Here is a 22,536-nt window from a genome sequence, read left to right as displayed (position 1 = left end):
GGAGGAGGAGGAGGAGGGGGGGGAGGAGGAGAAGGAGGAGAAGGAGGAGGAAAAGAGAGAAAAAGAAAAAAAGAAACAAGAGGCTTCTGGGTTCCATGCCTCGTTTCTAAATTCCTGGAAGGATCTGATTGGCTTTGCTGAGCTGTGTCCACATCGCACCCTATCAGATGTTTGCAGGAAGTGGGTCATTTTCCTGATTAATGATTGATGTGGAAGAGTCCAGCCCATCACGGGTGGTATCACCCTGAGCAGGCGTCCTGGGTTGCGTAAGGAGGCTGAGCAGAGCTAATAAGCAGTTCTCCCCTCTGTGGCTTCTGCTTCAGTTCCTGCCTCCAGATTCCTGCCTTGACTTCCCGCAATCCCATGGGAGCGTAAGTCAAATGAGCCCACTGATCCTCAAGTCATTGCTTCAGTGTAGCAACAGAGAAGCAAACTAGGATGGATACACATACACAGATACACACACAATACACACATACATCACACATACATACATACACACATACACAGATACACACACATACATACACACACATACACCACACAAACATACATACACACATACACCACACATACACACACATACACACATATACACACACATACACCACACACATACATACACACATACACACACATATACACACACATACACCACACATACATACACCCATACACACACACAGGTACACTCGCGCACATGTGTGAGCGTGCACACACTAACACAGACACACACTTATGCACACAAGTGTATCTGCCAGGGAAGCAAGCCACAGATGTGCAGAGAGACAAAGACAGAGCACTCCTGTCCCTAGGAAGGGCTGTCTTGCCTTGGCATCTTGGGAGTCCCTTCTGTGAGGGCTTCTGTGCTAACAGTGGCTCCTCTGTCTGCCAGCCTTGGTGAGATTTTCCTGGAAACCCTCCCCCAACAATGCCACTCTGTCACTCTGGGCTGGCTTCTGGAATATGACTATTCACCAGCAGGAAGTCCCTCAAAGGGGCCCTTGAGAGAAGCTTCTCCCGACGACATGGGAAAAGCCACTTACCTTTTCCCCAGGAATGCCAATGGGCCCCTGAGGTCCTGGAATCCCCTGGGATAAAAAGAGGGTGAGGAAATCATGAGAAGAGAGATGGGTAGCAAAACTGGGCGGAGGAGGACTGTGGCTTAACCGACCACCACACCCCCATTGTCAGGACAGAGGTCTTGAACCTGGGAGCCATGGTTTCCTTGCTGTCCTGGGGGACCTGGTTCTCCAGGAGGACCCTGTGGGGAGAGTGGTGGGTTCAGTGAAGCCAGGAGGGGTCAGGGTGTGGAAGATCACATAAAAGAGCGAGGAACGCTTACCACATTGCCTTTGGCACCTGGTGCACCGTCACTTCCGGTCACACCCTGTGAGGTTGGAGAATGCAGGACGGATCAGGGTCTGGGTACAAGCAACTAAGAAACACGTCGGAAAGGAAACAGCAGGCAACAGAAAGACTATTCCGGCTAGGGAGATGGCTCAGTGGGTAAAGGCACTTGCTGTATGAGCAAGAGGGTCTGAGTTCAAATTCCCAGACCCATGTAATAGCCTGACAGGTAGCATTAGCTTTTGTAATCCCCTGCAGGGAGATGAGAAACTTGCAGGCCAGCTATCCCCAAGGACACAGTAGAAAAACCACAGAAAGCCCGCAGACCGGTGAAAAAACACCAGCTCCTAACCATCCTCAGACTGTCATACTTCATTTGCATTGTGGTGCAGGCTATCACACTCACGCACAGGACTGTGCACATCGTACACAGAAAGGAAAAGAGGGAGAGAGGGAAGAGATCATCAGTGATCCAGGTAGAGGCACTGCTTCCAAGTCTGATGACCTGGGTTTGATTCCAGGGACCCACACAGTGAAGGAAGAGGACCTGACCTCCACATGTGGGCCTTGCGAACACACACGCGTACACACTCACACACACCACAAATATGGGTGGTGGTACAAAGGGAAGATGGGTAAGTAAAAAACAGACAGGGAGCAGAGAACTAGCAAGATTCTCACCGGGCGTCCCAGGGGTCCAGGGAGGCCTCTGGGGCCAATCAGACCTCGGGGACCCTGCAAGGAAGGGGTCACATAATCCCAGCATCAGAGGTATATACTCTTAAAACTTTCATGGCCCACAGGAATTCCTCCCTTCCCCTCCACAGGCAAAGGAGTCTGGGGTCTCCCAATACTCACCGGCTCTCCAGCCTGGCCGGTGGGCCCTGGAGGTCCTTGCAGGCCCTGTGGAAAGTGTCATCATTATTCGGAATGGGGAAGTACAGCCCCTTTCAGAGTCAGTCTGATGTCTCCATATTTCGGCAGACTGAACTCACAGACGCGAGGCCTCAACTTACCACCCCACATCCTAACCCTAAAGCTAGCTCTCAGCGCCAAAGCTGACCTGCAGAGGTCGCTGGGGCTCCCTGCTCCTCCAACAGGCCCCAGTCAGTCCCCAGATACCATTTAGTCTGTTTCTGTTTAATTGTTTTTTTGTTTTTTTTTAATAATAAGAATGGAAGTCAGGGCTTCATATACAGTAGGCAGGCAAATGCTCCACCACTGAGCCATGGTCCCAGCCCCTCACTGGGGAATTCTAGGCAGGGACTCTACCACTGAGCCACACCCCAGCCCCTCACTGGAGGACTCTAGGCAGGGGCTCCACCACTGAGCCACACCCCAGGCCCTCACTGGGGGATTCTAGGCAGGGGATCCACCACTGAGCCACACACCCCAGCATCTCACTGAAGGATTCTATCCTAGGGTTCTACCAATGAGCCATTTTCCCAGCATGCTGAGGGATTCTAGGCAAGAGCTCTCCTGCTGAGCCATCACCCAAGCCCTTGTTCCTCAGGTTTCTGAACCTCCAAACCAGCCTTATTCCTAAACCTTCCTCCAACTTTACCTTCTCGCCGTCCTCTCCTGGGGGACCAGGTTGCCCTACATGTCCAAAGTCACCCTAGAGCAGAGGAGAGGGAGGACATTGGAATGGATTAGCACATGCAGGAACCACTCAGTGCAGTGTGGGGACAGGGTGTGAAGCTCCGGTGTGGGACAAGGGCATGGATATGGGAGGGGCCCCTCACATACTCACCCTCTGGCCCTTCTCACCAGGCAGCCCTGGAAGGCCATCGAAGCCCCGGTCACCCTGTGGGAAGAGCCAGCAGCTGCCTTGAACCCTTGATCCTGACACCCTCCACCCTCAACCTGGCCCCATCACCCACCTTAGGTCCTGTGTCTCCTGGGAGACCCCGAGCCCCATCTGCTCCAGCTCGGCCCTATGAAGAAAGTGAGGCCAAAGTCAAGGACAAATGACAGGTGTGTATTGCCTTTCCCTGACCCCTTTCCCAGGGGGACTTTCCCTTTCTGGTTTTGTTTTGTTTTTGTTGAGGTAGGCTCTCACTGTGTCGCCCCGGTTGGCCTGGTACTCACTGTGCTGGGGTAAAGTCATGTGCCACCACACCGGGCTAGTGTTTTCATTTAAAAGCACTTATTATTTGTTTGTGTTTGTTACTATCTGTGTTTGAGCGAGCACACACTCACAAGTGGCTCACATGTGGAGGTCAGAGGACAACTTTCAGAAGTCGGTTCTCTCCTCCCACCAGGTGAGTCTCAGGATTGAGCTCTGGTCACTAGACCTGGCAGTAAGCACCTCACCTTCTGTAGAAGTTCAAGGGTGACCTTGAACTTCTGACTCTCCTGCCTCGCATCCCCAGTCCTAGGGTTACAGGTATCTTTTTATATGCTGTGCTCCTCAAGCTGATCCCGCCTACACCTCAGACCCCAGACCAAGCATTTCGCCTGTTCTCAGGTCCACTAGAAGCTATGACGTGCCAAATCCTTCTCCGCGAACTGCCTGCCTTCAACGCTCTGATAACAGGGGAAGACTCAGAGGGTGAGAAAGCACAATTTAAGAACTTAGAAGTTACTCACTGTCTTGCCTTCCCGGCCAGGAGGCCCAGGAGGGCCCTGTAATCCTCGGGGACCCTATGGTGGGAAATAAGAAGAAAGGATTAAAAAGGAAGGCTTATGATTTTTTTTTGAGACAGTGTTTCACACCATGTGACTCTGGTGGACCTAGAACTCACTATATAGACCAGGCTGGCCTTGAATTCACAGAGATTTGCCTGCTTCTGCCTACTGAATGCTGGGATTAAAGGTATATACGACCACACCCAGTTTGTTTTATTTATTCTTGAGACAGGGTCTCAGAAAGCCCAGTCAGGCCTCCAACTGTCTAAGTAACTGAGGTTGACCTTGACCACCTGATCCTCTGAATCTTCACCCCCCACCCTTATCCCGCCCCCCACCCCAGGGCTGGGATGACAGCTGCACACCTCCGCACCTGGTTTACTTGGTGCTGAGGCTGTAACCCAGGGTTTCATGTATGCTAGACAAGTGCTTTCCCAGCTGAGCCCCAACCTCTAGCTCAGGACCTATTTTAAATCATTCGCTAGGAAGGGCAATAATTTCAAAGGTATATTTTTATTCCTTTTGTTATTTTCTTCAACCAGCATTTTATCCTATATCCTTAGGAGGAAGTTTTTCCTGTCTAATTCATCCCCCACCCCTCACATCCCTCCAATCTCACCTGTGGCCCTACTTCTCCTGATTCTCCTTTCAGACCTGGATATCCAGGAAGGCCCTTGGGGGACAAGAGATGGAGGAACACGGCTTGAGCAAGGTGGCTGTCTGGCATGGGTGCATCCCTCTTCCCAATGCAGACCCCTTACTCACCACAGGGCCTGGGCGCCCAGTGAGTCCCACTGGACCAGGGGGTCCCTTCATGGAGAGCTGGAAAGACAGACAGAAGCGGGAGTCCCCCACTAGACCACAGAATCACTGCCATAGTTAGAGCGAGCCTCCCCCATTCGCAGGTTGCAAATTTGTCCCCCAGTTCATATGTTGATAACACTTTGAGGGGGGCCTTTTGGAAGATTGAAATTGTATGAAATCAGAGGGGTGGGGTCCCCATAATGGCAATCAGTCTCATCCTAGAACATTTACAATGCACTCAACCAAGAGCAGAGTTCTGCTCTGGGAATCATAAGCCTGAATCAGCTGTTCTTCATAAACCACCCAGGCTCAGGATTTCACCATAACAACAGAAACTCACAGCAAGCATCTTCGGGAAAGAGGTCCTCTGTATCCCGAGCAGGCCTGCATGAACCTTTATTTCTGCCACATGGCACACTCACCTGAGCCTGCTGCAGTATTGCCTGCGCCTGGGCCTGCTGGAAGGACACTGGGGGGCCTTTCGACGAGCTGCTCATCAAAGGGAACTGAGGAGCAACCAGATAGTGAGCCGAGGTCCAGAGAAAGGCACCTGGCCAGAACTCCACTCCCCAAGCACGGGGCACCCCCTTCCTTACCGGCATCATAATTACGGTGCCAGGTAGACCCCGGATTCCATCAACACCTGGAATTCCTGGGAGGCCAGCAGGACCCTGAGAGAGGGAGGGAGACAGAGGGATGAACGGAACTGAGGTGGGGGTGGGAGACAGAAAAGGAGAGGGGAGAGAGAGGGAGAGACCCAAAGAAGACAGGGAGAGGGGAACAGTGAGAGAGAGAGAAAGAATCTGAGGAGGAAGAGAGAAGGGGGCTGAAAGAGGGAGACAGCGACAAAGGTGACGTGAGAGAGATGGGGGAGAACGGCAGAAATGGGTGAACAAGGGAGACAGACACGGATATAGGAGACAGGTGTGCACTCATGGAGGCTGGAGGGATGACTCAGCAGTTAGGAGCCCTTGATGTATGATCGTGAGGACTGGAGTTCGGATCCTAGCGCCCAAGTGGCAAGCCAAGCATCCCTCAAAGGAATGCAACACAGTTTTCAGAGATCCAAAGCTCCCTCCGGTCTCTGGACGTGCACAGGTATGAGCACACATGCACACACATATTCATAGACATTCACTCACTTGCACGTGCACACACATGCACGCACACATACAGACATAAATAAGGAGAGCTTTAGCAAGACAGCTCAGCAGGCCAGGGCACATGCCATGCCTCCTGGTGGCCTGATTTGATCCCTGGGATCCACATGGTGGAAGGAGAGAACTGACTTCTGCAAGGTGTCCTCTGACCTCCACTCAGGTGCCAGGGTAACTGCCACCACCCGTCTTGTGTGTGCGCGCGCGTGTGCGCGCGCACGCACGCGCACACACACACACACACACACAAAGATAAATTAAAACGTCATAAAATATTTAAAGACACACAAAACAGGCGTGAGGAGAAAAGTGGGATAGTTCCCAGTAACCAGTAGAAGGTGAGAGAGAAGGTTCACAGATGGGGTCAGAATCACTTCAGGGACAGTGCTCCTGATTCCAGCCCCCACACCCACACGTTCAAATCTTCACACTCCCAACCTGAAGCCCCACCCCTGCAAAGGGGTGCACTCAGTGGGGAGTCTCTTACCGGTAGACCTCGGTCCCCAGGGAATCCTGGAGGGCCAGGAGGACCTGAAGGACCAGATATTCCCTGTGAAGACAGAGAAAAAAGAAGTCTCAGGAGATATAAAATTTGAGCTTGGCTGGCTTCTTACCCACCTTGTAACTTTGACCTCAGGCAGACTTCCCTGCACTCTCTGCCTTTTAGCCAGCTCCCCCATGGTCTGTGACCTGGACCACCCTCAACTTCACACCCTAGGTGTCTTTTTGACATATCATTTGGTGCTGACTATCCAATGACCTCCAGACAACACTATAATCTAAGTGCTCTCTGTGCACACCTATAATCCCAGCACAGGAGGCTGAGGCCGGAAGATCAAGAGATGGATTACAGTCAGGCAGTGGTGGCACACAACTTTAATCCCAGCACTCAGGAGGCAGAGGCAGGAGGATCTCTGTGAGTTCGAGGCTAGCCTGGTCTACAGAATGAGTTCCAGGACAGGCTCCAAAGCTACAAAGAAACCCTGTCTTGAAAACCTAAAAGGTGGGGGCGGGAATGCAGTCTGGGCTACATAGTGAGATTGAGCTCAGCCTGGGCTTTATAAAGAGTAAGACAGAAGAGAGTGAGAGCAGCTACATAGCTTCTAGCCACGCAGCTGATTTGTACATGGGCTCCAGAAGAAAGGGGGTGGGACTAGGACCAGTACTCACCCGGGGTCCTGGGGCTCCTGCTGGTCCCTCGAACTGCTGTCCCTGGAGGGAAAAATAAGTGTGAACCCTGTTCTCATGAGGCCCCCCCAACCTCCTCCTCCTCCCATCCTCTTACCCGCTCTATTCTCGCAGGCTCTCCTTTTTCTCCCTTTTCTCCAGCACCCTGGGGACAGTGGGCAGAAAGGAGATGTGAATCCAACCCCTGACTCCTATGTGGAAGGAGACAACTGTCTTCTGAAAGTTGCCCAGGTGAAGGGCATCAACTCCAAAGATCCTTATCACATGGCTCGGCCTCTTCCCCAGTGAGGCTGGCACCTTGCTCAACCCTGTGGCCACCCACAGGTAATTCATGGAGTCAGTGAGTGTGTGACACCCGTATGGCAAGTGAGTTACAACACTTGACACACATGATGACTTATATTCATTGCGTTTGACAGGGCTTCTCTGTATAGCCCTGGCTATCACGGATCTCACTCTGTAGACCAGGCTGGCCTCGAACTCAGAGATCTGCCTGCCTCTGCCTCCCGAGTGCTGGGATTAAAGGTGTGCACCACCAAAGGCAACAGGATTTGAAATTGCCTCTGAGAGGCCAGGTGTGGTGGCAAACGCTTTAATCCCAGCACTTGCGGCTGGAGGTGGATGTGATGGGGAACATTGTCACCACAACAGGCTCTAGACCCATCTAAAACAAGTCGCTTGGCATGCCTGTGCCAGAGGCAGGTGGCTCTCTGGACGTTTGAGGGCATTTGGGTCTACATAGCACATTGCAGGATAACCAGGGCTATATAATAAGACTCTTCTCAAAAATAAAATTAAATTAAAAAAAGCCAGGCGGTGGTGGTGCACACCTTTAGTCGCAGCACTCAGGAGGCAGAGACAGGTGGATCTCTGTGAGCTTGAGACCAGCCTGATCTACAGAATGAATTCTAGGACAAGGTCCAAAGCTACAGAGAAACCCTGTCTCAAAAATAATAAAAATAAAATAATTAAAAACAACAACAAACTGAAACCACCTAGGAGATTGGTGAGATACTACTGTGGGTGTGTCCGGGTGTTTCCAGAGAGAATGCACTGAGGGAGGCATCCAGGGGGAAGAAGAAAGCCAGCAGAGAATCAGCATTCCCCAGTTACTGCATCCCCTTCTCCAGGAACTGAACCCCTCCACCACATCCTCCATCTCTATGATGCCCCCCTCCACCACATCCTCCATCTCTGTGATGCCCCCCTCCACCGCATCCTCCATCTCTATGAAGCTGCCCTCCACCACATCCTGCCATTTCTATGATGCCCCCCTCCACCACATCCTGCCATCTCTATGATGTCCCCCTCCACCACATCCTGCCATCTCTATGATGCTCTCCTCAAAAGCATGAGACCCAGCAACTGTGGACCGATCCCTCTGAAATGTGAGCCAAACAGTCCTCTCCTCCCACCAGTTGTTTCTATCAAGTATTTTGTCACTGCGCCAAGCTGAGTAACAAACAGGATAAGAAGTCAAGAAGTCAGCGTTGGTCTCAGCTCCAACTCCTACTCCGCCAGCACCAAGGAGAACCAGCCTGCCCCTCTAGACACTTCCACCCAAGGCTTTGACTTAGACACTATCTCTGTGCTCAGGAGACATCCCAAGCCTTTCCCCCCAACCTAGATGGGCTCCCCTGAGCTCTAGAATCTTCTAGTCATCCCTGGTTTGAAATCTTACTTGAATGTCAAACATTACAAATTCAAGAACCCCAGAGGTAGTCGGCTCTCTACTTTGTCCTGAAGCTCACTTGATGTCCCGCCACACAGCTGCCTTTCTCTGCTTCCTGCACTACTTCCCTTGCTGAGTCAAAAAAAAAAAAAAAAAANAAAAAAAAAAAAAAAAAAAAAAACTAGACAAGAAGCAACCTAATGGTGGAAGGGCTTGCTTCCGCTTAACCTTTGAGGGGAAACATCATCACAGCATGGAAGGCGTCATGAGGCAGCTAGTCATGTTGTAGCCACAGCCATGAAGCAAGGCAAGAGCCTGAGTACTGGTACTCGCTCCCTTCCTCCTTTCAATTCAGTAGGAGACCCAGAGCTGGCGCCACCCACATTTAGGGTGGGTCATCCCTCATTTAATCTAGTCTAGATAATGCCTCACAGACCTTCCCAGAGGCTTGTGTCTTCCACGAGCCTGTTGAGGTGGCGTTGTTAACCAATACAAGCCCTTCAGCAACAAGAGCCAAGTATTCTTGCTAACACTGTTTCCCCGCTGACTCTCTGGCTCCCTCTACTGTCCACTCAGCAGGCAGGGGGCTCAGGGAGCTAGAAGTAGGGTTCCACTGGAAGTCAAGTGGCTTCTCATCCTGTTTAGACTAAAAGAACCAGTTGCAGCACTGGTCTCTGTCACACAGTTGAGTGCTTGGTAAACATTTTCAATTGCAACTGCACCAGGGTCACGCAAAAGCTGCTGACACAAGACAGACACAGTCAAGAGAAAGCGGGTATTCACATCCATCTCCTGATCCAACCCCTCTAGACTCACAGGAAAGATCTGGAACTCAGTCTGTAAAGGCTGCTCTGCTGCCCGGAACTTGGGGCCCATGGTGGGGTCACCCCCTTCTTCATCCTCTTCAGTAGCCTCAATCTCTGGAGTCCACAGCTCAGTTTCAGCATCAGAGTCAAACTCCTGCTAAGGATATTGAGAACTGTCATCACCTTCACCACCCCGCGCCCTGGCCCAGCACCATCAACTCCCCCACCAACCTGCAAGACAGTGGCATTTTGTCCAGTAGTCACAGTGGTGGTGATGGCCAAGGGAGTGGGAGTCGGAGGCCGGTGGGGAACTGGCTTCTCTGTCTCAGGGGTATGGAGGAGAGTCTGCAGCAGGCATGGAAGGAGTGTCAGATGTGGAGCAAGGACAATCACGACAAGGAGACAAAAGAAGAGCCAAGTCTCTCCCTCAGTGTTGCTTCCCACCGATGGTGGAGGGGGAGGGGAGAAGGGCAAGTGCCCTGCACAACTGGTCCAAGGCAGCCAGAGGCGGAACCAGCTACAGAGGAACAGAACAGGGCCAAGTCTCTCAGGCCTGGGAGCAGAACTGGATTGGCTCCAGGGCCCAGTGATTAAAGTCAAGAGCCAGCACTCAGGGCCAGACTCCCGGAAGCCCAACCTCACATGTCCTCTCTCAGGACAGCTCAGCAGTCAGCCAGCCAGGCTGCAGCTCCTCCAGCCTGGACAGCTGCAGAAGAACTGGGTCAAGGCAGAGAAGGAAAGCCACGGGCTGTAGGTCAGAATCAGGGGCTGACGAGGGCATGTTACTCTTGGAATTCATGTGGAACGGAAAGATCTGGAACCAACACGTAGCTAACAGTCAGTGACCAACCCCTCCAACCAAGGACTTCAAGCAGTGACCCAACCAATGACTTTGGACCCACCTGTCAATAACCTACAAAATTAACCAAAATTATTCCAAGGACCAGTGACTGCTAAGTGAGCCCCGTCTTCATGATTCCCACCAAAGGCTCCAAACAGATCCCTCCCATCCAGGGATCCGACTGTGACCCCAACCAGTGGACTCATCCAACAAAAATCACTATTTAGTGATCCCTGGAATAATGAGCCTTCTCTGGGGTCCCCAATCAATTATTCCACTAACAGTGACCCCATCATGTCTTCTAGTAATCTCCTTAACAAATAACCCTTCACCTTTAACTAGTGTGTTGATTCCTTCTAAGTCAACTTGAGCCAACCTAAAACCACCTGGGAAAGATATTCTGTGAGCCATTGTCTAGATCAGGTGGGCCGGTGGCGTGACCCTGGGAAACTGCCTTGATTGTTAACTGATGTGGAAAGACCCAGCCCACTGTGGCTGGCACCTCCTAGGCAAGGGTTCTGAACAGTATAAGAAAAGCAAAAGCTAGCTGAGAGCAAGCAAGCAAGCAAGAATTCATGGGTTTATTCTCTCTCTGCTGTCTCTGTGGATGCAACACTTGAAGCTGCTGCTCCGACTTCCCAAAAATAACAGACTGAGACTGTAAGATGAAATAAGCCCCTCTTTCTGCCAAGTTGCTTTGGGCCAGGATAGATGTGGGGCTTTTGCTTTTGTTTTCAAGTGTGTGTGTGTGCACTCACTGGAGCTCTGCAAGTGCAGATCACTGACAGGGGCATCAGATCCCTTGGAACTGGAGCTACAGGCTGTCAGGGTCCAAGTAAACGGATCTGGAACTGAACCCAGTCTCCAATGCAAGAGCAGCAAAGAGCTCCTGACTGCTGCACCCTCTCCCCAGCCCCTTGCTCAGGATATTTGAGCTCCTGACTGCTGCACCATCTCTCCAGCCCCTTGCTCAGGATATTTTAGCGCAGCAATAGGAATGGGGCTGCACAGAATGTTGTCCTCCAGGGCTATCCTTAATAGCTATTGCCATCTTCATGGAAAGCAACCATGACTATGAAAGACCCTCAAGACCCAGCCTGTGGCCACTCTCTTACAGAGGGAGGTGGTGAGGAGGCCACTGGCCCCTCATCAGAGATTCCAACCACTCTCCCCCATATCCCTCTCCCCACTGTCTGTAACTCTGCCCAGGCTGCACATGGCCTCCTGATCTCTGGAAAGCAAAAAGTACTGGGGTGTAAGAAAGAGGACTCCAGCTGTGCAGCTAAGGGGAAAGTAAGCATCCACACTTAGGGTGACCGCTCAAGGGTCAGCCACACCCCTGTGTGTACCCTCACCTTAGCTCTGTAAGTACACCCCGCCAACTCACTGGTTCCCCAAACTAGATCCGAGTGGAATCGTGCCTTAGTTGGTCCTTAGTTCCCTATCTGTTGTCCATGTCTTCCCAGGAAAGTTCACCAACAAAGACCACCAAAACACCAACAGCTTTCTAGTGAGACCTCCCATTAGGAGCTCCCTACTGTTACCTCAGTGAACACTTCCTCAACCAGCAATACTAAACAGCACCCTCAGGAAGTGAGGGTGATCAGGATGTGACATCTGTCACCATGGACCTCCAGGCTGACTGAGCTGTTCTAGTTGGTGAGGCAGGTGTCCCCTTCCTCCCTCCCTGCTCCATGTGTGTATCTCCTGAAATTAAAGTTCAAAGTGGATGACCTTCCCTGATGGGGTATGGTGTTGAAATAAGAGCAGCGGGGCTGCGTCCCCAGCACCCCAGCCGCCTGCTAGCTTATGCCCGAAATAACAACACACAAACTGTATTCATTTAAGACTGCTTGACCCATTTCTATCTAGCCTCTTCTAGGCTAATTCTCACATATTAATTTAGCCCATTTCTAATCATCTGTGTAAGCACCCCAAGGTTCGCTTACTGGGAAGATTCTAGCCTATGTCCATCCTGGGTCGGAGGAGCTTCATTGCGTGCATCTGCCCGGGAGAGCGGAGCATGGCTTCTCTGCTCCAGAGAGCAGAGCTCTCGAGTCTGAGTTCACTTCCTCTTCCTCCCAGCATCCTATTCTGTTTACTCCTCCCACCTATGTTTTAACCTATCAGGGCCAAGGAGTTTCTTTATTGCTTAACCAATGAAATCAACAGATTGATATATGACACTCCCACATCAGTATGGGAGTGTCTCAGGATGAGTTCCCAGATGGAGCCCTCACCAATGACCCTCAGCAGTGAACCCCACACACTGGCACAATAACCATGCAGCTGTAACCAGTTACCCCACCTGATGAACACCCTACTGTTAAGAACACATCATGAACCTCATCATCATCAGGTGCTCTTGTGTTCAGAGGTGTCTCCTCCAGCTCCTCCCAACTGGAATAGACATGGGGGGGCCCCTGATGCAGGACCTGGCATCACCCTTGGCTGAGAGAACCAGACCTCAGGTGTCAGGCCCTGAGGACCAACACAAAGATGAGGGACCAGAGATGGGTGATCAGGAAGCAAAGAGAGAGAGGTCTCAGATTCTTACCTGGTTCTCGGGGGCACCAGGGGTTGGGCTCAGCCTTGAGGCCTCCTTGTTCTTTTTCTTTCTTCCCTTCCCCTTTCGACCCCGCCCCTTCTTCTTTCCTTTGCCCTTGCGACGAGGGGTGGTTGTTTCCGGTTCATCCTTGGGGACCTGAGGAAAGGGTTCTAGTCAGGACTAGAGACTCTCCCCCCATTGGAAATGCTATTGCCTGACTCCCTGAGGGCCATGACACGGTCCGTAGTTGTCATTCAGCTACGCGTGTGTATACTTGTGTGAGTGTGTGTGGAGTGTGTTCAAGTGTGCGTACATGCACACAGAGGCCAGAGGTCAGCTTTGGGTGTTATTCCTCAGGCACCAGCACCTTTGTTATTGCTGTGGAAACAGTTTTTCACTGGCCTGGAGCTCACCAGTTAAGCCAGGCTGACAGGCCAGCAAGCCCCAGGGGTCTGCCTGCCTTTGCCTTCCCAGCATGAGCGTTACAAGTGCCACCACGTTCAGCTCTTCCGCGCAGACTCTAAGAACCAAACAGGTCCTGGTGTTCGAAAGTGAGCCAGGTTTCCTGACTGAACCATCTTCCCCATCCCTGGACTGATTTTCTGTTGTTGTTGTTGTTGTTGTTGTTGTTGTTGTTGTTGTTGTTGTTGTTTTGGAGACAGGGTTCTACTACCTAGCCTAGGTTGCCCTCCATGTCCTCTGGCATCAGCCTCCTGAGTACCGAGGCGACGTGTGTGCCTCACTACACCTGGCTTACGGTTAAACTCATCTTCTGGAATTAGTCCTGCGTTCAGGGTCTAAAGTTGCTCAGCTCAGTTTCTGGGTCATAGTCCACTCTTTCTTGATACCTAGAGCCAGGTATGACTCACCTGCCACCTGGAGCCCCTCACTCACCTCTGTGGCTGGGGGACCTGGGATTTCACAGTCAGGGAGGTAGTGTTCACAGGCCCGGAAGGCAGCCTGAGGGTCTGCAATTAACAGCAGCTCCTGGATGTCTCCCTACGCAGGAGGAAAAGGAACCATAGGATGATCCTGGCCCATGCTCCCCAGCTTTTCTCTGCCCCTTCCTGTCATGGAGCCTCAGCTTCCCACCCAGGGCACCCTAAGGAGGGGAAACCTGTAGCCCCTCCACCTGTAACTCACCAAATCCATGACACCACAGGACAAAACACACCCAGTGTGACAGTTAAGCTTGCCAACTTTTAAAATTACTGATTTATTTAAAGTATGTATGCGTACACGCACAGGTGAGCCAGGAAGCTCGCGTGTGGAGGTGAGAAGACAGCCTTCAGGATTGAGGTCTCTCCTTCCACCACACAAATTTCGGGTTTGAACTCAGGCCCACAGGCTTGGCGGCAAGCACCTTTACTGACTGAGCCATGCCCTGGATGCTGGATCCCTGGATCCATGGGTCCCTGCATCATGTGGTGGTCTCAGCGACATGTCCCAGCGCTTACTCAAGCAGGGACCAAGTATACGTCACATGGTGACCTGATCGCTTGTTTTTTTTTTTCTTATTTATTTATTATGTATACAATATTCTGTCTGTGTGTATGCGTGCAGGCCAGAAGAGGGCACCAGACCTCATTACAGATGGTTGTGAGCCACCATGTGGTTGCCGGGAATTGAACTCAGGACCTTTGGAAGAGCAGGCAATGCTCTTAACCACTGAGCCAACTCTCCAGCCCCCACCTGATCGCTTGTTGATTTACTAATGGTCTAGTGCTGCCTTCCCTCAGCTCTGTGGGGCTAGGTGGAAGCTGGGCTCTCTCCTTCTCTGTTCTCTTCTAGTTTCCCCAGCCTCTGCCTCAGTTTCCCCTGCCACTGAACTCCATACCTCAAAAGTCTCCTCCCTGCTGTCCTGGGTTCCCATCATGGTGAGTCCATCTGTGCGGATAAGCCGAGGTCCCTGACCAGACACGGGCGGCTGAGGTTCACAGTCAGTCACCAGGGTCAGTTTGTCACCACTCAAGCTGACCGCCACACGGTGCCACCTGCAAGGGGAATGAGTCTCAGTGCACGGATTTCTGCAGGGTACCCTTTCCCCTTCCCATACTCACCTGCCATCCATGAGGTTGACCTGCTCGGGGAAGGGCCTGAAGGAGTCGCCAAGGAGACCCAGAGCTGGCCCCAGTGTCAGCCCCAGCTGCCGGATGCCCTTCTCATCGTAAATGGACAGAAGGACAGACTGATTGGCTGGCTGGCCCCGCACAGTGAACAGCACCGAAAAGTCCTCAGGAAATTGCCCATCTTTGCCGGCAGAGGAGAAGGGGGCAGTTAGACCACCTGGGAGACTTCACCCTTCCAGGATGGCCCCACCCTAGCCTTCCTGCCCTGACTCACCTGGAAAGAGCTGCCACGTGGGGACACTGAGCAGGCTGGACTTGTCTACCCGGAATGCTCGGTCGCCATGTGGAGCTCTCTGGGGACACATGCCAGGCCCCTCAGCTACCCCAGCTTGGTTCCTGTGCACCCCCAAGACTTTCAGAACATCCACAGGCTCCACTGTAGAGAGATGGCAGGGTGAGGAGGCGTGGTCAGAACTGGCCCAGGAGTCAGACCTGACTGCACAGCCCCCAATCCTGAGAGCTACTCAGAAGGCTGAGGCAGGAGGACCTCCACCTGGTCGGCCAGAGTGTTCAAGGTCACACCGAGCAACTTAACAAGACTTTATCTGAAAGTTGGGATGGAAACAAACAAAACTCTCAACTCCAAAAGACTTAGTCAGAGTTTGGGGGCTCCCTCCTCCCCCAAGTCCAGGGAGCAGCAGCACTTCACCCACTACCCCACAGATGTTACTGCTACATCAGTCTATTGACTCTGGTTTGGTTTTTTTTTTTCCTCCTAAGTTTTCGGTGAGAAAAAAAAAAGCTGACCTAGTTCTATGATGAATCAAAGGTTCCTGGCCGGAGCCCCAGAACCAAGCCTTCCCCTTCTCCCTTCGCCCCCACACTGGCTCCTTGGGCAGTTTCCCTGCATGGAGCCCCCTTGCTAGGGAAAACCCACAAGAGGAAAAAGGATGTGTTTGTGGGGGTGCACTCTTCTTAGACTCCATAGCCTCCTACCTTGGATCCCCAGCCACGGCCCTCTCCCTCCTATTCTCCTGTCTAACTCCCCTGGCATCCTCCATCCGTTCCCTCATCTAACTTCTGCTGACCTCTTCCTTTATCTTTCCCTGTTCCTCCGCCTCACCTGGGACCAGTTTTATCATCTTCCCATCTCCTCCTTCTGACTTCTATTTCTGATAACCCTCCCCCTCTCTCATCCCAGAAAAGAAAGAATTGGTCTGGCCCAAAAGGCCCCTAATCCAAGCCATCCTCGCAGCCCCGCCCAGACAGCTTGAACACTCTTAACTGGATCCACATGGCTTGGGTAGGGCGGGTAAGGGCTTCCCCTGGGCCCAAAGCCCCTGGCCTGTCCCCTCCCCTAGCAAACTGTCCCACTAACCCCCTGACCCAGACTCTTGGCAGGAGCCAGGTTCTGAGGAATCTGCCATGACCTCACTCCAGGGTGGCTCAGCTGACTTCATCACTGAAAACTGAGTTGGGGGACCAGACTTGGGGAGGAAGGGACCTGGATGAAGACCTCCATCCCAACCCCCCCCCTTTGCCTCCCAAACTCTGCGGAGTTCTGTTCCCATCCCTGCACCCTTGTCCCTGCCCGTTCTACCTTCTCTTTGTCCCACTATCCATGGCTCAATTCTGAACCAATCAACAATCAATCTTGCTTTCTTGGTACTCTGTCCTCTCTTTCTCTCTCTCCCTCTCTCCCCCTCCCATCTGTAATTGTCTCTTCAGTGGCCAGGCTGTCATTAAGAGGTATTTGGATTATAGCCCCCCTGGGGCTCAATTTGGGCTCTCAGGCTCTGCTAACCACAAGGGTCATTCCCCAGTGGATCATTCCAGCTGTCCCCTCTAGACTGGGAGCCCCTGGGAAGATTTAGATCCACAACATCCTCCAGTAGAGCACTCTGCCCAGCTCAGTTTGTTTTTGTTTTCCGAGATCCTACCTTAAAACCGGGCTGGCCTTGAACTCCCGACCCTCTGTCGCTCACCTCCACAGTGCTAAGATGACAGACACACACTGCCATACCCATTTATACAGAGCAGGGATGGAACACAGGGATTTGTGCGTGCTAGATGAATACTCTACCAGCTGAGCCGTATCCTAGCACAAACTCCAATTCCTATGCAGTAGGAAAAGAGGATCTCCCCTTGGTCACTGCGAACTGCCATTTCAAAAGTCCTTACGGCCATCTAACCGGAATCACTCTTGCTTCAATCTCCAGTCCTCGCTGCAATGACCTTTCAGCAGCTAACTGCCCTTTCCCTGGCATGGCTCCGTGACAAGGAGGCACACAAGAGCCATTGAGCCTGTGGGGCCAGCAGGAGGGGTCAGAAGCCTCCCAGCCCTCCCCCACATACACATACACATACACACCCCTCTCCCTGCCTTGGTTCAGGCGTCTAGGGAATGCCTGGTAGAGTGTAAGATGTGGAGGGGCAGAGAAGGAGCAGGCTGGATCATGGATGGAATTCCCCAAAAATTCATGCATGAAAAATTTTGCAAGCATGGGACTTGCCACTGGTTGAGGTATACGCAGTTAATTAGATAAAAAGGTTTAAGGACTTGACGAGATGGCTTAGCAGGGGAAGGTACTTGCTGCCAGGCCTGATGACCTGAATTTGATCCCAGGAACCCACGTGGTGGAAGGAGAGACAGTTCTCTCCTTCAAGCTGTCTGACCTCCACATGTGTACTGTGGCATGCACGCACGCGCGCGCGCGCGCGCACACACACACACACACACACACACACACACGAAATGAATGTAAAAAAGAAAGTTCTAAACCTGATGCCATTGTTCGGCAAGAGTGGGGGCCCTGGCAGCAAGATTTCCACACCATATACCCCACAAGCCAGACTTGCCACAGGAGATGGAGCCATTAACCCCAAGGAGATGTCTCCCACGTCATGCAGGGGAAAATCTGACCAAATTACTGAGTGGGCGGCTGGCTGTGGAAGATGACAGCATTCGCCTGTGGACCGTGGGGAAGCATGTGTGAGAATCTGAAAACACAGGAGTGATCTTCTGTCCGGGTGGCAGATGGGGTTGCCTGGGTGTGGCCTGCGTTGCACATTCCTGGAGTCCCAGGGGTCTTGTATTCTGAGGTCACATGACCCTGAGGTTGTGAGAGCGTGAGAATGGGGCATAGGCCAACACGGGGTTCTCCACATGGGCAGGAACCTCCCTATACTGAGCAGAAATTAGGAACGTGGGGTCTGTGTATGCCGGTGGCCTCTGAGGGACAGAATGCATCTTCCTTTACTTCTGGGAGATGATCTAGATCACAGAAGCCCTGGTCATCCATCACTTGGAGAATCATCGTGTCCTCTGACCATTGCCACACGCAGAACCCTAAGAGGCGTGGTTGGGGCTCCAGGCCAGATGCTCACAGCTGGGCATGCGTCAGCGATGACTCACCCGTCCCTTAGCCCTGGGGACCCTCTTGGGGACCCTGAGAAATTCTTCAGGAAAAATCACCCCAGGATCTTGCAGCTGGGGTGCGATGCAACTTCCACTTGACCACCCCCGCAGGCGCTCAGCCCCACTCCGTCCCTCGCCGCACCCGCCTCGCCCCTCGCTGCCGCCCTCCCGAGGGCCCTGTCCATGGTGCTGATGTTGTGGCTCTAGGGAGAAGGGGTGGGGGAGGGGAGGTGGGGGAGGGGAGCCAATTTCGGGCAAAGACGTGCAAAACGGTCAGAGAGATGGCTGAGGTGGGGTGCTTGCCGCCAAGCCTAATGACCTGAGCTCAATACCAGGGACCCACACGGTGGAAGGAGACCTGACCCTCGAAAGTATCATCTCAGCTACACACACTCTGTGGCACAAGGGTGCATACACACATATACAGAGATAGATGATGATGATGATGATGATGATGATGATGATAGATAGATAGATAGATAGATAGATAGATAGATAGATAGATAGATGATAGATAGATAGATAGATAGATGATAGGTAGATGATTGATTGATAGATAGATAGATAGATAGATAGATAGATAGATAGATAGATAGATAGATGATAGGTAGATGATAGATAGACAAAGATAATTTTAAATAGAGTTCCTGATATGCCTACTCCATTCACTGCCAGCCTCAGAATCAGTCACTCATGTTCCCACATGCAATCATATAAACCCCAAAATCCCAACGACAGCCAACCAAAGACAAATAAACGCATCGGTAACACACACGATTGCTCTAAAAATCATCCCCATGGTTTAGGAGTGAAACTTGGTTGAGACAGTGCTTGCCTAGCATGCTGGCGGCCCTGGAGTCCATCCCCAGCACTGCATAACCTGCCATCCCAGCATCTGGAGGATAGAGGTAGAAGGATTGGAAGTTCAAGGCTACAGCCTGGCTACATGAGACCCTATTTCATGTAACAGACCGGGGGGGGGGGTTACAGCACCACAGCCACGCTGAACTCTCACATCTGACTGCACACAGGAACTGCCCTGTCACCCACATTTACACAATCCCAGTCAACCCTCACCCCCAAGTGCACACAAACCTCTGTAAATTACAGTGTTGTTTTTTTTTTTTTTTTAAAGGCAAGCTCTCATATAGCTCGACCTGGCCTCAACTTCCTAGTCCTGGGGTACATATGTACCATTATGCTGGATTTTATTGGTACCGAGGATGGACCCCTGAACTTAGTACATGCTAGAAAAGCTGTCTACCAACTGAGCTACAGCCCTATGCTCCACCGACCCACTCCGTTCCTCTTTAGAGACTGGGTCTGCTTATGCAGCCAAAGATGCCCTTGAATTCAGGTAGCCCAGACTAGTCTAGAATCAGCAATGCATCTGACTTTTCCTCTGGAGTGTTGGGATTGCACCACGCCCGCAGCATTCATCTTCACACGCCAGCTCGGAAACACAGACACACGTTTCCTGGCAACAGCCCCCTCCCCAGTGTCACATAACACACATCAGCGAGAACTAGACCCTAGGGTCTCCATATCACCACGGCACCCGTTACGAACGATCTCTCCTTTGTACACACGTCTTGGGGTCTCCCTTGCCCCCCAAATGACATTCCAGCCCTTCGTCCCGCCTCACCAGCCAGCGTCCAGGACACGAGCTGCAGGGAGGCCAGGAGCAGGCAGAGGCCGGCCCGAAGCTGGTTCAGTCTCCGGCCGTTTCTCATCCCAGCGGGGCCCCAGTGCGCCTAGGCCAAGAGGGTTGTGGACTGGGCTCCGGAGGAGCAGTCACTCTGGGCACCCTGAGGCTGTGAGGATCAGCAGAAGACTGCTTGAGACCCCGCCCTGGCCGCGCCCTGCACTCTAGCGCCCTGGCCGGGCGGGGCCGGGGCGGCAGGCGGGGGAGACCCACAGCCGCACGGAAAAAGTTTGCGAAGTGGGCGCCACACGCTGATTGGCTGGCTGAGATCTGTGGCCCTTCTTGTCGGACTCCACTACTTGGAAGATGGGTCACGCCCACCAGCCCTAGACTCCCGGAGTGGGGGCGGGGGGAGTCCCAGAGTAATGCTAAATCTTCGCCTTTGGCTGGCTCTTTGCCTCGTGCTCTCAAAGGCTGTTTCAGCGCGATCAAACCTTCAGCCTCAGAGCTAGCGAGTTAGCTCAGTAGGGAGCAGCACTTGCCACTAAGACTAAGGATCTCTGTCCGGGAATCCACATAATGGAGAGAACTGACTCTCAAGAGCTGTCCTCTGACTTCCACACTCTCACACCCTGGACACAAAAAATTAAAGCAACTAAACTAAAGACGTAGTGGCACACACCTTTAATCCCAGCACTTGGGAGGTAGAAGGCAGGTGGAGTTCTGTGAGTTCGAGGTCAGCCTGGTCTACAAAGTGAGTACCAAGACAGCCAGAGCTGCCTCAGAAAATATTTAAATAAAAGCAAGCCTTCAGCCTCCCCTCAGACATGGAATCAGATACCTCTTTCTGTCTCAAGGTCCCCAAAGGAAGGGGGAGCTCCCAGCATCACCCCAAAGTCTGCCCTTCGGGACTCCAGTTCTTCCATAATCCTCACCTCAGATCCCCAAACTGTCCTAGCTACTCTCTACCCCTCCACTAGTCCACATGCACCTTGGAATTTGGAATTGGATGCCTGGTACCATCCTTAAACTCTCACCATGGATTCCAAACACATGCCTAGCCTTCCATCCAACTTCCGTGTACATCCATGTGTTTGTGTGTGCATGGGGTGGGGGTGTGCCCACATATACACAGTATCTGGAGATCGGAAGACGCTGGCCGTCTTTCTCTAACATCTTCCATCTTACTTTTTGTGGCAAGGTTTTTCATCAAACCTGGAGTTCTCCAGTTTGGCTAGGCTAGGCTGGCCACTGACCCCCGTGAGTTCCCTGTCTCTCCCTCCACAGGGATTGCATTCCAGGCATGGGCTGATGCACTTCGGTTTTTCTATGGGTGCTGGGGATCTGAACTCAGGTCCTTGGATTCAGGTCCTATGCTTATACAGCAAACACTTGAGACTGAGCCATCTCTCCCCCTCAAACTCTATTTTTCTTTCCGCTTTATGGAGAGGGGATGGAACCCAGTGCTTCTATATGAACAGCCTGCCACTGAGCCCCACCCCAGGCTGTCCCGCAAGCTTTTAATCCCCAAAGAAAGAAACTGGCTTCCATCCCTCCATTCCTTCTGCCTCACCCTGAGATCATTCAAGGGAGACACCCACCCCAATTCTAAACCTTCATCAAATGAGACTTCCCAGGGTGCCCAACCCCATTCTGCTCTCAGCTGACTGGCTCAGACAGGCAGGAGTCAGGGGAATTCGCCCAGGGAAAAACCTAAGAGATGAGCCTGTTTCCAAGTGCCACTCACAGGGAACTGGGAGGTGCCAGACCAGAGAGCTCACTCCCAGCCTGGGTTCCTTAGACAAAGAGTCTCTGTCCCTGGGGAGAAGGGGTGGGGCTCTGTGTGGCTGGAAGAGATGGGGTTCCCTACTGTAGAGGGAGAAGAGAGAATCTCCTCTCCCTAGAGCCAGGCTTTTCCAAATAAAAGGTCATCACAAGTCCCTAGCCCTGGCCACCTTGCTAGGAAGTTCTTCCGGGAGTCTAACTTTTTTTCAACATTTATTTATTCATCGTGTGTGCACGGGCATGCACGTTCTATGTCACAACTCTCCAGGATAGTTAAAAGACAGTTTGGGGGAGTCAGTTGTCCCTTCTTCTACCATGCAAGTCCCTGGAATTGAACTCAGGTCACTGGGCTTAGCAGCAGAAACCTTTATCCACTGAGACACCTGGCTACCCCTGTCTCACTTCTTGACATCCAACTGACTTTTTGAGGGGAGAGGATGCTGGGACAAAAGCCAGGCCTGTGCACAAGTTGTGTCTGCACTTGCTCTGACTGACATTTGTCAGTGAAGACTTCCGGGAACTCTCTTTCTCTTCCCCTGAGCAACTAGACCTTTGCCTTCAGAGACAGTGAGAGAGAGAGAGAGAGAGAGAGAGAGAGAGAGAGAGAGAGAGAGAGAGAGAG

General features: G+C 52.2%; 1 protein-coding gene across 1 annotated transcript in view; it reads right to left on the bottom strand.

Moving 5' to 3' along the window:
- Positions 1 to 20,298, bottom strand: part of Col5a3 (collagen type V alpha 3 chain) — a 54,759-nt gene extending 34,461 nt beyond the window's left edge. Inside the window, exons 1-24 of the mRNA XM_050125516.1 lie at positions 20,130 to 20,298; positions 15,341 to 15,502; positions 15,058 to 15,247; positions 14,835 to 14,991; positions 13,892 to 13,996; positions 13,007 to 13,153; positions 9,840 to 9,953; positions 9,619 to 9,762; positions 7,228 to 7,275; positions 7,113 to 7,154; positions 6,430 to 6,492; positions 5,382 to 5,456; positions 5,208 to 5,291; positions 4,747 to 4,803; positions 4,601 to 4,654; positions 3,943 to 3,996; positions 3,234 to 3,287; positions 3,104 to 3,157; positions 2,915 to 2,968; positions 2,209 to 2,253; positions 2,032 to 2,085; positions 1,346 to 1,390; positions 1,211 to 1,264; positions 1,047 to 1,091 (exon numbers count right to left, since the gene is read on the bottom strand). Of these exons, the coding sequence (XP_049981473.1) occupies positions 1,047 to 1,091; positions 1,211 to 1,264; positions 1,346 to 1,390; positions 2,032 to 2,085; positions 2,209 to 2,253; positions 2,915 to 2,968; positions 3,104 to 3,157; positions 3,234 to 3,287; positions 3,943 to 3,996; positions 4,601 to 4,654; positions 4,747 to 4,803; positions 5,208 to 5,291; positions 5,382 to 5,456; positions 6,430 to 6,492; positions 7,113 to 7,154; positions 7,228 to 7,275; positions 9,619 to 9,762; positions 9,840 to 9,953; positions 13,007 to 13,153; positions 13,892 to 13,996; positions 14,835 to 14,991; positions 15,058 to 15,247; positions 15,341 to 15,502; positions 20,130 to 20,217 (1,989 nt within the window). The 5' untranslated portion in view covers positions 20,218 to 20,298. The remainder of the gene's footprint in view (positions 1 to 1,046; positions 1,092 to 1,210; positions 1,265 to 1,345; positions 1,391 to 2,031; positions 2,086 to 2,208; positions 2,254 to 2,914; positions 2,969 to 3,103; positions 3,158 to 3,233; positions 3,288 to 3,942; positions 3,997 to 4,600; positions 4,655 to 4,746; positions 4,804 to 5,207; positions 5,292 to 5,381; positions 5,457 to 6,429; positions 6,493 to 7,112; positions 7,155 to 7,227; positions 7,276 to 9,618; positions 9,763 to 9,839; positions 9,954 to 13,006; positions 13,154 to 13,891; positions 13,997 to 14,834; positions 14,992 to 15,057; positions 15,248 to 15,340; positions 15,503 to 20,129) is intronic.
- Between the last annotated feature and the right edge of the window lie 2,238 nt (positions 20,299 to 22,536).

Source organism: Alexandromys fortis, unplaced genomic scaffold (genome assembly GCF_014885135.2).
Source record: "Alexandromys fortis isolate MF-2015 unplaced genomic scaffold, M_Fortis_MF-2015_v1.1 scaffold_242, whole genome shotgun sequence".
Taxonomy (NCBI): Eukaryota; Metazoa; Chordata; class Mammalia; order Rodentia; family Cricetidae; genus Alexandromys; species Alexandromys fortis.
This window is presented reverse-complemented; position numbering and strand designations above follow the sequence as displayed.